This window comes from Ipomoea triloba, chromosome 1 (assembly GCF_003576645.1).
Source record: "Ipomoea triloba cultivar NCNSP0323 chromosome 1, ASM357664v1".
NCBI classification, from domain to species: domain Eukaryota; kingdom Viridiplantae; phylum Streptophyta; class Magnoliopsida; order Solanales; family Convolvulaceae; genus Ipomoea; species Ipomoea triloba.
The window spans coordinates 27,234,957-27,248,132 of NC_044916.1; the positions used below are offsets into that span (position 1 = coordinate 27,234,957).

The 13,176-nt window shown below is 34.6% G+C and overlaps 2 protein-coding genes and 1 non-coding gene across 5 annotated transcripts; 2 read left to right on the plus strand and 1 right to left on the minus strand.

Annotated features, from left to right (window-relative positions):
* Window positions 1-427: 427 nt before the first annotated feature.
* LOC116011309 (probable receptor-like protein kinase At2g42960) lies at window positions 428-4,819 on the plus strand. 3 transcript variants are annotated; one of them, XM_031251097.1, is made up of 9 exons: window positions 428-914; window positions 1,113-1,189; window positions 1,401-2,128; window positions 2,229-2,333; window positions 2,527-2,649; window positions 2,821-2,991; window positions 3,077-3,206; window positions 3,359-3,568; window positions 4,006-4,819. In XM_031251097.1, the coding sequence occupies exons 3-9, from the start codon at window positions 1,476-1,478 to the stop codon at window positions 4,129-4,131; spliced, it is 1,518 nt and encodes a 505-aa protein (XP_031106957.1). In that variant the 5' UTR covers window positions 428-914; window positions 1,113-1,189; window positions 1,401-1,475; the 3' UTR covers window positions 4,132-4,819. The 3 variants fall into 3 exon arrangements, with proteins under 3 accessions (XP_031106957.1, XP_031108375.1, XP_031107659.1); XM_031252515.1 differs by lacking the exon at window positions 1,113-1,189; XM_031251799.1 differs by lacking the exon at window positions 428-914 and having other exon boundaries at window positions 1,095-1,189.
* A 4,219-nt stretch (window positions 4,820-9,038) lies between these two features.
* TRNAR-ACG lies at window positions 9,039-9,111 on the minus strand. The gene has a single exon. It is a non-coding gene; the product is annotated as a tRNA-Arg (tRNA).
* Window positions 9,112-10,731: 1,620 nt separating this feature from the next.
* LOC116016543 lies at window positions 10,732-13,096 on the plus strand. Its single transcript, XM_031256863.1, has 4 exons — window positions 10,732-11,026; window positions 11,504-11,703; window positions 12,029-12,507; window positions 12,847-13,096. Exons 1-4 carry the CDS (start codon window positions 10,867-10,869, stop codon window positions 12,884-12,886), a joined length of 879 nt encoding a protein of 292 aa, XP_031112723.1. The 5' UTR covers window positions 10,732-10,866; the 3' UTR covers window positions 12,887-13,096.
* The last annotated feature ends 80 nt before the right edge of the window (window positions 13,097-13,176 follow it).

Consider the following 13,176-nt stretch of genomic DNA (forward strand, 5'->3'; position numbering starts at 1 on the left):
CACTTATATTAACTGTTTGACCATGCAAAGAAACTATAGTTAGTAAAAAAAAAAACTAGATTTTTTTTTTTTTGAAGAAAGAAAGAAAGAAAAAAAAAACTAGATATAAACTGATAAGTCAGTTTTCTAAACACCCCAAATCAAACACTTAAAAGTAACACATTAACCAAACTTTATTAAACTAATCAAATTTTGACTTATCAATCATTTACCAAACATGAACTCTCTTTAATTTTGCTCTACGGATCTTGAGGTGTATCTATTTGGGATTTTGTGGTTTCGAAACTCATACTTTTTGTCGCAAAGTTAAAAGAAAAAGAAAAAAAATGCCATCTTCTTCTGCTCAGTCTTCATGGACCCATTTTTTATTTTAATTTTTGGCTTTTTCTTTACTGTTCTGTGTGTGAGAGAGAGAGGTTCCCTCCATTGCAAACCAAAGCTTTCAATCTAGCTTTCGTAAGTCCTCTCCGCCACATTCTTTTCACAACCCCACCAAATCATTTCACCCACTATCTGCTTTTCTGAACTTACCCCCCCCCACCCCCACTCCTCTTCCCGCTATACATGTTGGTGTATATGTATGTATGTAGTATGTATCTCTCTCTATCTACCCAACAAGATTAGATTTTTGTCTGGCCTTGTTTGAGGAAATGTGTTGTTTTTCCTCGATTTTCTCTCAGCCACACTAGCCCCCACTTCTTTCTTCTGCTTCTAAACTACTCCTTGAAATAGTACACTTACTCTTGGTCCTTTGGTGGCCTCTTTCTGTATTCTATTCCAACTCTGCATTGCCATTGCCATTGCCATATCTATCTATGCTCATTGCCCTCTTTGGGTTCTCAAGGAAGAAGGAAGGGAGGGGGGTGGGGGGGTAGGTTTCTTTCTTGTTTCTTGAATTTCAGATCAGTATAGAGGTACTATTGCTTCCCTTTCTCCTTTGAATTACAGCAATTCTGATCCGAATCTCTGTCTTTTGTTTACTTTGATGATAAGTCATGCCTTTGCCTTTTCTCTTTTAGTTTTGTACTCATTTTAGAGGTTTAGATTCCAAGTAAATGTGGTTCTGTCATTTAATTTAGTTAATAATGTGTTTTGAAACATTTGGGATACAGATTATTGATTCATTAGCTGTTTCAAGAGAAGGAGGTTTTGTATTCTATAACATTGTGCTCTAAGAATGACTGTAAATGTATGTGCACTTCCCTTTACTTTGATTTTGATTTACTTCCCTACTTATTTGAAAGGTTATACTTATGGCCTTCTAGTTTTGGGTGTTGAATTAGACTAAGAATGTTTATATTTGTGTTCTTGAAATCACATTTATAGATTGAAGAAAATTGCACAGATGTATTTGCAGTTTGCTTATTTTGTAACTTGTTTACATTTTTCTTGGCAATCAGGAGGGCAATTGACTAAACCTGAGATCTGAATTTTGAGGACGAAGAATTTTCTTTCTCCTATACAATTTGCTAGAAATGTCAACTGGGAGCTTAAATGCTGAATTGTCAGAGAAAACATCATTGTTTGGGATGAAACTATGGGTTGTGATTGGTATCTGTTTTGGTGTGTTCCTTGTTGGGATTCTGTGTCTTTTGTCTGTATGGGTCACATTTCGGAGAAAATCTAGGAAAACAGCTGAAAAGAATTCACCTTGTGAAATACCTAATGTTTCCAAGGAAATCATGGTTGATAGAGTTTGTGCTCCAAGTGATAATGATCATCCTGAAAGTTTGTTTCTAACCATTCGTGATAAATCGAGTGAGAGGAATTCAGAGAAAATGGTAGTTCATTTAGGCAAGAGTAAATCAAGTGAGGCTGATATGATTAGTCAATGCAGCTCACTTTACAATAATGAAATTGGATGTAGTTCACTGTCGGGGGAGGATGGTGGTTCTGGAAATGTTCGGAAACAATCTACACATGGACTTTCTATGGCGTCCCCTTTGATTGGTTTGCCGGAGCTCTCACACCTTGGCTGGGGTCACTGGTTCACGCTTAGAGATCTTGAGTTTGCAACAAATAATTTCTCGTCAGAGAATGTGGTTGGAGAAGGTGGCTATGGAGTTGTTTACAAAGCTACATTGATCAATGGGACTGTGGTAGCAGTAAAGAAGCTCCTAAACAATCTGTGAGAATCTTTATATCCTTTTGTTTTTTTTTTGGTTTCCTAGAAACTTTGGCTCTCGAATTTTCTTTAGCTTATGATCAAACGATGATTTTCTTCACAGTGGCCAAGCAGAGAAAGAATTCAGATCTGAAGTGGAGGCAATCGGCCATGTTCGCCACAAAAATCTTGTGCGCCTTCTTGGCTTTTGCATAGAAGGCGTTCACAGGTATGCATTCACTAGTAAGTGGCTTTCTATTTAATCAGTATAAGTAGAAGTTTTCTATATTTATCCTTTGTTTTCCAAGCAATTCCTTTGCCAATTATTATAAATTCAACAAAGTATTTCCTTTAATTCTTGTTTCTTAAATTACGATTTCAATTTACATTTTTCTAAATGTTATTCTTTTTTTCTCATCAAGGATGCTGGTGTATGAATATGTTAATAATGGCAATTTGGAGCAGTGGCTTCATGGTGCTATGAGACAGCATGGCGCACTTACTTGGGAAGCCCGTATAAAGGTTCTTCTTGGTACTGCAAAGGCGTAAGTTCCCAGTAACCATTAGAACTGCTGGATTGCATGTCTCAAATTTTCTTCAATTAAATCCATTAAACAAATTTGGTTGCGGGCTCTATAATATCTTCTATAACTTGTTTAAGATCCACTCAATAATCTATTTCTGTATGATTATTGTGCATTTTGTCCTATCTGCAGGCTTGCGTACCTACATGAGGCTATAGAACCAAAAGTTGTACACCGAGACATAAAATCCAGTAATATCCTGATTGATGATCTGTTTAATGCCAAAGTTTCTGACTTTGGACTGGCAAAACTCTTGGACTCTGAAGAAAGTCACATAACAACGAGAGTAATGGGCACCTTTGGGTATGTGATTTCCAATGTCGAGCTTGTAAAAAGAACCTGTTTTTAGTGTTGAATACTTAAAGATTGTTTTCTTATATGCTTGCAGTTATGTGGCTCCAGAATATGCAAATACTGGGTTGTTGAATGAGAAGAGTGATGTTTACAGTTTCGGTGTCTTGCTGCTTGAAACAGTCACGGGAAGAGACCCCGTTGATTATCACCGTCCTGCTAGTGAGGTATTCGACCTTTTCTGATTAGAAGCTTAAAATTAAAATGAACTTCGCCTATCCTGGAGAGATACAGATTGTATTATAATCTCTCCCGTCCACTGTTGGGTGTGCATTTGGCATTTATCGCTCTGCACAAGGTATTGATGTGTCTGTGGCAGGTCAATCTTGTCGAGTGGCTCAAAGCGATGGTTGTGAATCGGAGAGCCGAGGAAGCTGTGGATCCCGACCTTGAAGTCAAGCCCAGTACTCGTGTTTTGAAACGTGTACTTCTGGTGGCACTTAGATGTGTTGATGCTGACTCAAAACGGCGGCCTAAAATGAGTCATGTTGTTCAAATGCTGGATACCGACGAATTCCTTCATCGCGAGGTGCATGCCCGTTTCTAACCTCTTAACATTAAGAGCTTTTAGTTTCCTTATTTTGTGTTTTTTTTTTGCTTAATTTCTGTGTTTTGGCTCATTCTTGGCCGTTAACTCAAACCCTAAAATGTGCATAAGACTATCAAATTCCAAAGTAGTGTATAGACTTCACTCTTTTCCAGTTTAGTAGTAATCATTTGCAATAAAATCAGTCTTTCCCCATTGAAATGGCTGAAGGTAATTAGTTGCCGGGATTTTTATGTACTCGTGGAATATGAACACCTCTTGACAAAAGAGAGCAAATTCACTCAATTCCTTTCTACAGTTTTATGCTATCAAATAGAATAACCGAGACTGAGTTCCCTATCATGCACATTGTCACTCGGCTCCATCTCTTTTGGGAGCTAGGCTTAAGCTTCTATGTCATTTTTTCCCTATAATTTCAGGACCGAAGAAAAAGTAGAACAGCAAGCATGGAAATTGAGCCCGTGAAGGAGAGTTGCAGTTCAGTTGATGCAGAAAGCAGGGTAAAGCAATCAGATACATCTGAGACAATTCATAATAGGAACTGAGAAACACATGACTCAAGTCTCTGGTGGATAAAATTCAGATCTTCAAGTTTTGCTTCCTGGAACGATTCCTGCGTGGCAGAGAGTAACTGAATCGATGATAGCCCACTTTAAATTCCCATATATTGTCTCTTCTTTCAGTGACATCTAGCGGGGGAGGGAGAGATTGATGGCGCATAGATATGCTCTGAGGACCTCGTGCTATCACTCGGCTAAGAATGATCATCATCATTCTCTGTCGGTTTTCTAAAATTTCTCTGAATCACCAGTCCTTGAATGCCATTAGTTCTCAACAACTGGTTTCACCTTTTCTATAAAGACTGCAGATCCATTAGCATTTTGTTGGAACAGTTATCAAAGAATGAAATATGATTCATTTCCTGTGAATTATGACATATCATTATCTTACTTAGCCATGTCTATACCCTTTCTTGGGATGAGTGGTGAGCTTATAATTGCACTCAAGGTGAGACATAAAGAAAGAAACCTCCCTTTTCCTTTTCCTTTTTCTTTTCTTTTCTTGGGTTTTGGGTGTGGAGGGGACCTGATAGGCTGAAATGATGATTGAGATGTTTCTGTTCAAGTCTTCAAGACCTTGTTGATAAGTGGTTGATATTGTAATTGTCTATCCCATGAGAAAAGGAACTCATTTCTATTCGTACTACCTTATAAAGTTATGTGCCATTTATAACTCTGCCATATGCCAAACACCTTGTGTCCAGTTGTCGTTTGTGTCTTATACCTTGTGTAAAAGTTGCTCAGTCCTTTCTGGAGCGAAGGTCACAGGATCGAATTCCGGTGGTGGGATATTGACTATTTTATTTGGTCCAAAACTTTTCACTAGAGATTAATCATCCGTTTTAAAAACTACAATGTTCAATAATTTACTAAATTAGGCTTACACATATTTAAACATTAACTTTGTAAAACAATTCTATAAAACAGTTCTAAAATACAATTTGAGATAATTTCCTCAATTACACAAATTATAAATCAGCATGGATTGCAACACTTTTTTGTACTTGTAAACTTGACTGGAGCAACTTTTCTGGATAATACTCCTCTCTTTTTTGGGTGACTCCAGCTGACTTTGATACCTCATGGCATAATAATTCAACCTCCCTGATTTTTCTCACTGATTCTAATAATTCTTTTTATACAAAAAATGATGTGATCCAATATATGCCAATATATAAAATAACATAGTACATTAAATTACAAATTTCTGTACTAACATAAACAATTATATTTGAATGTCTAAATATAATTTATATAAAGAACTATTTCATATGAAGATTTTGTAAAAGATGGTATAGTATGATAATCTGTTTGAAGTTTTATGTTAACATGCATGTAGCATTCATAACTGTAAAAAAAATATCACAAACTTGTCATGCTTGCAATGATCTTAGATTCGTGAGAAGCTTGAATTGAGTTCACACCTCGAATATAGTTTGATCGATATTGAACTGAGTTTGAATAATGTGTACATAATATTAATTATGAAGAGTATAAATAAACACCTGACCTTTAATTTTGAGAATGAAATCTTCCATGCAACATCAGTAGAATTATGAATTGGATTCTTAGGATTAGAGATTCAACCTTTCGGGAGAAGAGTTGTGAGTTGTATCTGCCTGACTCCTCTGATGCCACCTAGGATGAGTGTCAACAATTTTGACATCTCGGTTCTTAGATGGCATACAGGGAGCCAGGCAGAACCATTTTCTCAACTCACTGCTCCATCCATCTCTTCATCTAAAACCCATATCTATACAACTGCAACCAAAACAATGCAATTATAGCTTAAATATCACAATGCATGTTCATCTGCTTTAAAAATGTATACTTTGGAATGAATATTAAAGGAAAAAAAAAAAAAAGTACAGGCTAATAAGCTAAGGGCACCTGGCCTGGATCATAAAAGACTCTTTTCAAGTATAGTTGAATCTAATAGGAGTTTAATTTACTATATAATGCTGCATTGAAGTGTGATTTTGAGATGTGAGTGGGAAAAGCAGAGATGGTTAGAGGAGAAATTTATAGGAGGGGAGAAGAAGGAAGACAAGAGAAAATCCAAGTGGGAAGGTTGGGCAGTCAGCAGGCGGCAAAAAAGGGTTCTCCCACGGTGAATGGTGATGAAACCAAACATAGTCCTGTGTTGTTTTCTGGGAATTGATCACCACCTTTGGCTTTCTCTTTGATTCAAATGCCTATCCACTTTCTCGCCATCATACATGATTTACTCTCTATTATTTGGGTTATTTTGCATCTTCATCCTACTATGATTTGTTGAAAAATTTAGCAGTGGTACAATTTTGTTTCAAAAAAAAAAAAAGTTTGTATAATTTTAAGTGGGTCTACTTTCGATTTAAATCGGGTCAAAGTGATTTTGGATTCTTGTAATTAAGAGAATGCATTTGATATATTCTATGCTTAAAATGGATAATAAGTAATTGAGAAATTGATTCAAAGTGTACCTGTTAAATTGTAAAAAAATGAAGCTTGAGAATGTTTTTAAGTAGTTTTTGTCTGATGTTGAGATGAGATGTGAGTTTGTACTAATATAAATACAATCTAATTTTTTAAGAAGTTTGAATTGTATAGTATAAAGAGTAGAGACTCTCTTTCACCCGCATGAGTACAAATTAAATCAAATCTCAAAAAACTTTGTGAAAGAAATCTTTTTGTTCGATGATAAATAGCAATTGAAATCAAAATAAATAAATAATGAATTAAAATAAAAAATAATTAATGCAAACATAGATGTATGTGTGTGTATATATATATTGAATGAATGGACAATGTCCTTTGTATTTTATTTTTTCCTTCCTCATTTTTATTGGGTAATGAGTTATATGATTACTAAAATATTTGAATCCAATAATATGATGAATAGGTCTTGTGTGAGACCGCCTCATGTGAATTTAAACGTCTCATTTTAATTAGTTTTTTTGAATTTAAATGTCTCATTTTAATTAGTTTTTTTTAATTTAAAAAATCCCTTTTTAATGGTTACCTAAAGGTAATATGTTAATCAAACTAGCTAATTGCATAAAAATGAGAAATTAAGGTGTCTAATTGATTTTTTTTTATAGTTTTGTTAAGGGGTTTAAAATGAGAAATTGCACAAACGTTTAGGGGTTTAAATTTTATTTTGGTCTATAGTTGAATGACTTATTTGACTATTATACATTTTTCAACAACACTCAACCGTTAATCTATTCAAATGGACGAATATCAGTTCTCATTTTTATCTCGAAGCATGTTCAATTCCCTCCTATATATATATATAAATGAGTTCCCGCGTGGTATGCTCTGATACCAATTATCAAGACCAAGCGCTTATCACTACAAGAAAAATCGCGATTTGCGCGAAACAACCAAATTCCGTCGCGAAACAGGTTTTGCGACGAAATTTGTTCCGTCGCCTATCAGCTTGTCGTATCTTCGTTTGCGGCGGAAAAATTCCGTTGCGAGATATGGCGATGGAATCGCGACGGAATAATTCCGTTGCGAAATATCCGTTGCAATTCCGTCGCAATTTGGCAAGGAAATATTACAACTACGTCAAGAGTTATAGCTAGTAGTGAATGCACAATTTTATTTCTTTATATATACTTGCGTAGCAGTCAGCGCCATGTTTCGATGGTGGGATGCTGGATTCCGTTCTCTGAGCCGGTGCCCAACACATTTTGTTTGTGACAAGGCGCATAATAGGAGAAAAATTCAGGCTCTCTCCCTATTTTTTCGGTGCATGGGATTTTCAGACGGACTAATTATGGCTAAATATGAGTAATTTAGGATTCGTAATTTTTTTTTTGTCTTTTTTTTTTTTTTATATATTTTTATCCTTGATGAATTGATTATGGCCCTGTTTGGTAAATAATCAGCCTATCAGCCAATTTTGCCTTATTTGATCACTATTAGTTGTTTGGTTAATAAGCTTTTTGTAACTCCAAAATGTTAAAATTCAAAATGCTACTCAAAGCAGCCATTTCAATTAGCTTTTTGAGAAAAGAAATTATACCAAATAGCTATCAGCTAACAACCAATTTATCAAACAACTTTCTACAATCAGCTAATATTATCAACAAATCATACTTCTAACCCAAACAGCCAATCCAATCAGCCAACAACCATTTACCAAACAGGGCTATATACTAGTTGAATTCTAATTTCCATGCACTGTAGTCATAATGCCTCCTATCATGTTACTTGACTTGGTTGCTTGTAAATTTGATTAAGTGTTTATCAATTACTGTTACATGATTATTAAAATTACATATATTAAAATCAAATGCATTTAATTATTTATTTCCTCTTCACCAAACTAATTCCATCGATTGAATTGTATTCTAAATTTATTAATTTGTATGCATTGAATTTTATGAATCAATAAAAATTGTGCAATTATTTAAAATTATTTTGAAACAATTTTTTTTTTGAATACTACTAACTCTATTACAATGCAGTCATAACTACTTTCTCAACCTATTGAAGCACAAGACTGAGGGAAGGGTTTGATGCCACTGGACTACAAGGTCCTTGGAAACAATTTTAGTTATGTCAAAATTATAAATAAAACAAGAAGGCAACCCATAAGTTTGCAAGGAGGAGAAACATTTAGTTTAGGACGAGTAGGTGTGCTGTAGTTTATTGATAAAACAAGTCATATTAATTAAATTTTTAAAAAAAAATTATGACAAATAGAATTAATTGAAATCGTTAAAATTAAATTCAAATGAATTGAATTATTTATTTCCTCTTCACCAAACCATTTCCGTTGATTGAATTGTATTTTAAATTTAATTTTTTTTTTAGTTATGACTTATGAATAAACGAAGAAGGCAGCCTCAAAATAGCATGTAACTATGTAAGAGACGAACATTACCCGGCGAATGGCAAAACAACTCCACTGGGGATCGAACCCAGAATCTCTGGTTTCGTAGACCAGCGCCTTATCCATTGGGCCATGGAGTCCTGATGTTAATTTTTGGCCCTTTACCATTTAATTGGGAATCCTAATGCATCCAACTAATGTAACATTTGTATTTATGCATAGGTTAATTCCATTTTTGGTCTTGATTTATAAGGACAATTCACTTTTAGTTAATTTAAAAAAAACATCCCTCTTTAATTCAGTTGTGTTGAAGTGCAACTACAATTGTATTGAACTGATACTAAATAACAGTTTCACATTTTAGGGTACTGTAGTTATATCGAAAAGGAACTGCAGTTGTGTTGAACTGATATTGAATAACAATTTCACATTTTTGGATGCATATTGTTCAATGAAAGTGTAGTTTTTGTTTTGAATATGGTAAGTTTTGCTTTTGCTTTTGTTTTTGTTTTTGTTTTTTTTTTAAATTTTTTTTAATGCGTTCACAAACTACATTAAAAAAAAAAAAATCAACGCTTGCATATCTTTAAAAGATATTATATATACTAAGATATTGTTTTTTGCTTTAATAATTTAGTCGGTTAGCATTAGTTAAATAAATAAAAGGGAAAATTGCATTTTTCGTCCCTGTCTTATAGGGTAATTGCAGAATTCGTTCCTAAGTTATGGTAATACTCAATTTTCGTCCCTAAGTTCTCATTAACGTTGTACTTTTCGTGCCTGAGTTATTCAAATTGCAAATTTCGTCCCTAAGTTATCATTGCGTGTAATTGCAGAATTCGTTCCTAAGTTATGGTAATACTCAATTTTCGTCCCTAAGTTCTCATTGACGTTGTACTTTTCGTGCCTGAGTTATTCAAATTGCAAATTTCGTCCCTAAGTTATCATTGCGTTGCACTTTTTGTCCCTAAATTAAGTTTGCAAACTTCGGTAAACTTTCGTTTTAAAAATATTTTAATCGAACCTTTTTAGTAAACTTTGTTAAAAAAATTGGCATTGAACCGGAAAAGTTCGATTAAAAATTTCTTAAACGAAAATTTACCGAAGTAGTTTTCGTCCCTAACTTAAGTTTGCAAACTTCGATAAACTTTCGTTTTAAAAAAATTTTAATTAAACTTTTTCAGTAAACTTCATTACAAAAATTTGGCATTGAACCGAAAAAGTTCGATTAAAAATTTTTTAAACGAAAATTTACTGAAGTAGTTTTCCTCCCTAACTAGTTTGCAAACTTCGGTAAATTTCCGTTTTAAAAAATTTTTAATCGAACTTTTTCAATAAACTTCGTTAAAAAATTGGCATTGAACCAGAAAAGTTTGATTAAAAAAATTTTAAACGAACACTTATGTTAGGGACAAAAAGTGCAACGCAATGATAACTTAGGGACGGAATTTGCAATTCGAATAACTTAGGGACGAAAAGTGCAACGCCAATGAGAACTTAGGGACGAAAAGTGAGTATTACCATAACTTAGGGACGAATTCTACAATTACCCTATAACTTAGGGACGAAAAATGCAATTTTTCCTAAATAAAATAAATTAACTATTTTACTCAAACGATTTGATTATATTGAACCAATCAAAAATCGTGAATTTCGTTTATATTAATTATAAAAATTGATCGATCGATTTTCGATTGATTGATTATGAAGGTTCGGTTAAATTTTCCGTTATTAATCAAAAACCAACCGCAACCCACTGATGTTCACCTCTAGCCGGAAGAGCGCGGTTCTGACTTAACACTTACCAATTCTCAACTCTTCAGTGTCGTTTCCAAAGTCCCAACTCCGACCTAATCGGCTAATCCAATAGTCTACACATTTCAGCAAATAGGATTATGATTCTGAATTGGACCTCTCCTGCATTTCTTCAATGGAGGCCTCTACTTGTTCCAACCACCACAGCCTGCTTCGCTTCTTCTAAAACTCTCAACACAGACCAGCTCCGACAACAGCTGGATCATCTTCACAAGGAAGCCGACAAGACAAGGGCCAAAGGTACTTAACCATTTTTCTTTCTCAACACTCTTCGAGATTCTTCTGAATTCTTGATGTTCTTGCTTTGTTTCGCTATCTCAAGTTTTAGCGGATTTTGGGTTGCCCCGAACTTCGAAGAAAGTTCATATCTTTCTTGTTGGGAATATAATTGAGTTTTACTTGCTTACCATGTGTTTGTAAAATTTTCTGAATGGGTTCTTAGAAAGCTCAGAGAGGATTGTGACTTGTGAGTCTGTAATCTGTATGCTTGACAGTGGATATCTCGAAGGGGCGATGAAAATGCTATATCTTGCAATTTGTGTATACAAATTACTTTCTCCTTGTTCAAATTTCTGTCATAATGTTGTGAAAAGCATCTGTGAAACAGTACTCCGAATTACTTGTATTTGTGCCCAAAAGAAAAGCTTCTATCTCTGTTTAAATGTGCACTCTGGAGTGGAAACTAGACCCCATGACATCATGTTGTTTTTCCTTCAGCAAATAATGCAAGATTGAGGCTACTAAGGTTGTCTGAAGCAGCAGATAAACTTCGAAGGCAAGCCGCGATTAGTGTTCAATCTGGGAAGGAGGATGATGCCAGGGAGATGCTAATCCAAAAGAAGAAGGTTATGCAAGCATTGGAGAAGTCAAAGAATCGCATTGAATTGCTTGATGAGCTTGCTGCAAAACTTAATGAGGTACAATTTACTGATTGGTTGTTCTCGTTGTTACTGCTATTTTGGGTTTCTTCAGCTCGCAAAGATGTGAAGTTACCAGGATTTAACATCGTATAATCACTCTATATAAATATTTTTGAATTTCCAAACTGTTGCACACAATCCACAATCCTTTGTGATGATATAACAGTTTAGAGTTCTACTTTGTACCTATAATGAACTTTAGTGGTTTTCTCCCTATTTCCCCTTCTCCATCTGCAGTGGGGGGATTTTAAGATTTCATTTCCTACCAATTTCTTCTTTTAGTATCCGTTTTCTAATTAGAAAACAAAAAATCTCATTGAAGGCAATAACTATGAGGGAGACACAGCTGATAGGAAATGTTTCTTTAGACCTTGAAGTTGAAGCGGAAGATATTCCTAGTGCTGTTAGAATAGTTTCTCCAAAAGAGACAGATTGTAATGATTCAGACGGAAATCGAGTCCACGCCCAGGATGCTGTTGAAGTTAGTAATGCTCAAGAACTGCAATATCTCGATCACAGTGTAGCAGACCTCGAAGCTGATAACCAGTTGAATAATAATGAGGAGGCATCGGCTAGTGGGAATGCGTGGAATGAAGCTGACAGGGTTGATAGCTTGAAGGGAATATCCTCATATGAGGACTTCTTGGAACATATTGATCTGAAGTTGAAAACAATTGAAGATGAACTGGTCACTGTTTTGAGATTTTCAGGCTTAGTAATTGAAAGCAAGGAGAAACTAGAAAATTCAAAGATACAACAACTGCTGGAAATATTCGATAGTGTTCATCGAGTCAGAGAGAGGTAATCTTCAACCAAATCCAGCAACTATTTCCCCTTAATTTCTTGTTGCCTACCATTTCCATGATTTTGCTAAGCATTATGCCCTGTTTGGTGAAGCTTATCATCATGGATTATGATTATGGATTGTCAATAATCCATAATTAACTTGAAGTCGATCAATTATGGATTATTAGCTTTAATAAGCTAACATTTTTATACAATCTATAATCCATAGTCTTTGCCAAACTTGTAGAAAGTGGATGATTTAATCCATAATCTCAATAATCAAATTAAATAAGCTTAACCAAACAGGCAATCTACTTGCTTCACTTGTTTGAAACAATGTCCTAACATTTGCAGAGTAGAAGGGATCATCCAGAGAAAAACGGGCATCAAATGAGGCCTCATGTTGCTAGCTCTTTTTCATCTTGGTTCCCTCACGATGTATATTCATTGAGGATGTTTTAGCTGAGGACTGAACCAATGCCGATAGATAAGCAAAAAAAACTCATAAACGGAATATACCTTTATTCTGCACTCCTGCCATATTTTTAAATTGTGTTTGTTTATAATATTTTCCAGAAAGTATATATGATCAGGATATAAGCAATTTTTTATTTTTATTTTTATTTTTTAATTTTTGGGTTCACATCCGGTAACTAACTACTTTTGGTTATAACAGATGAGATT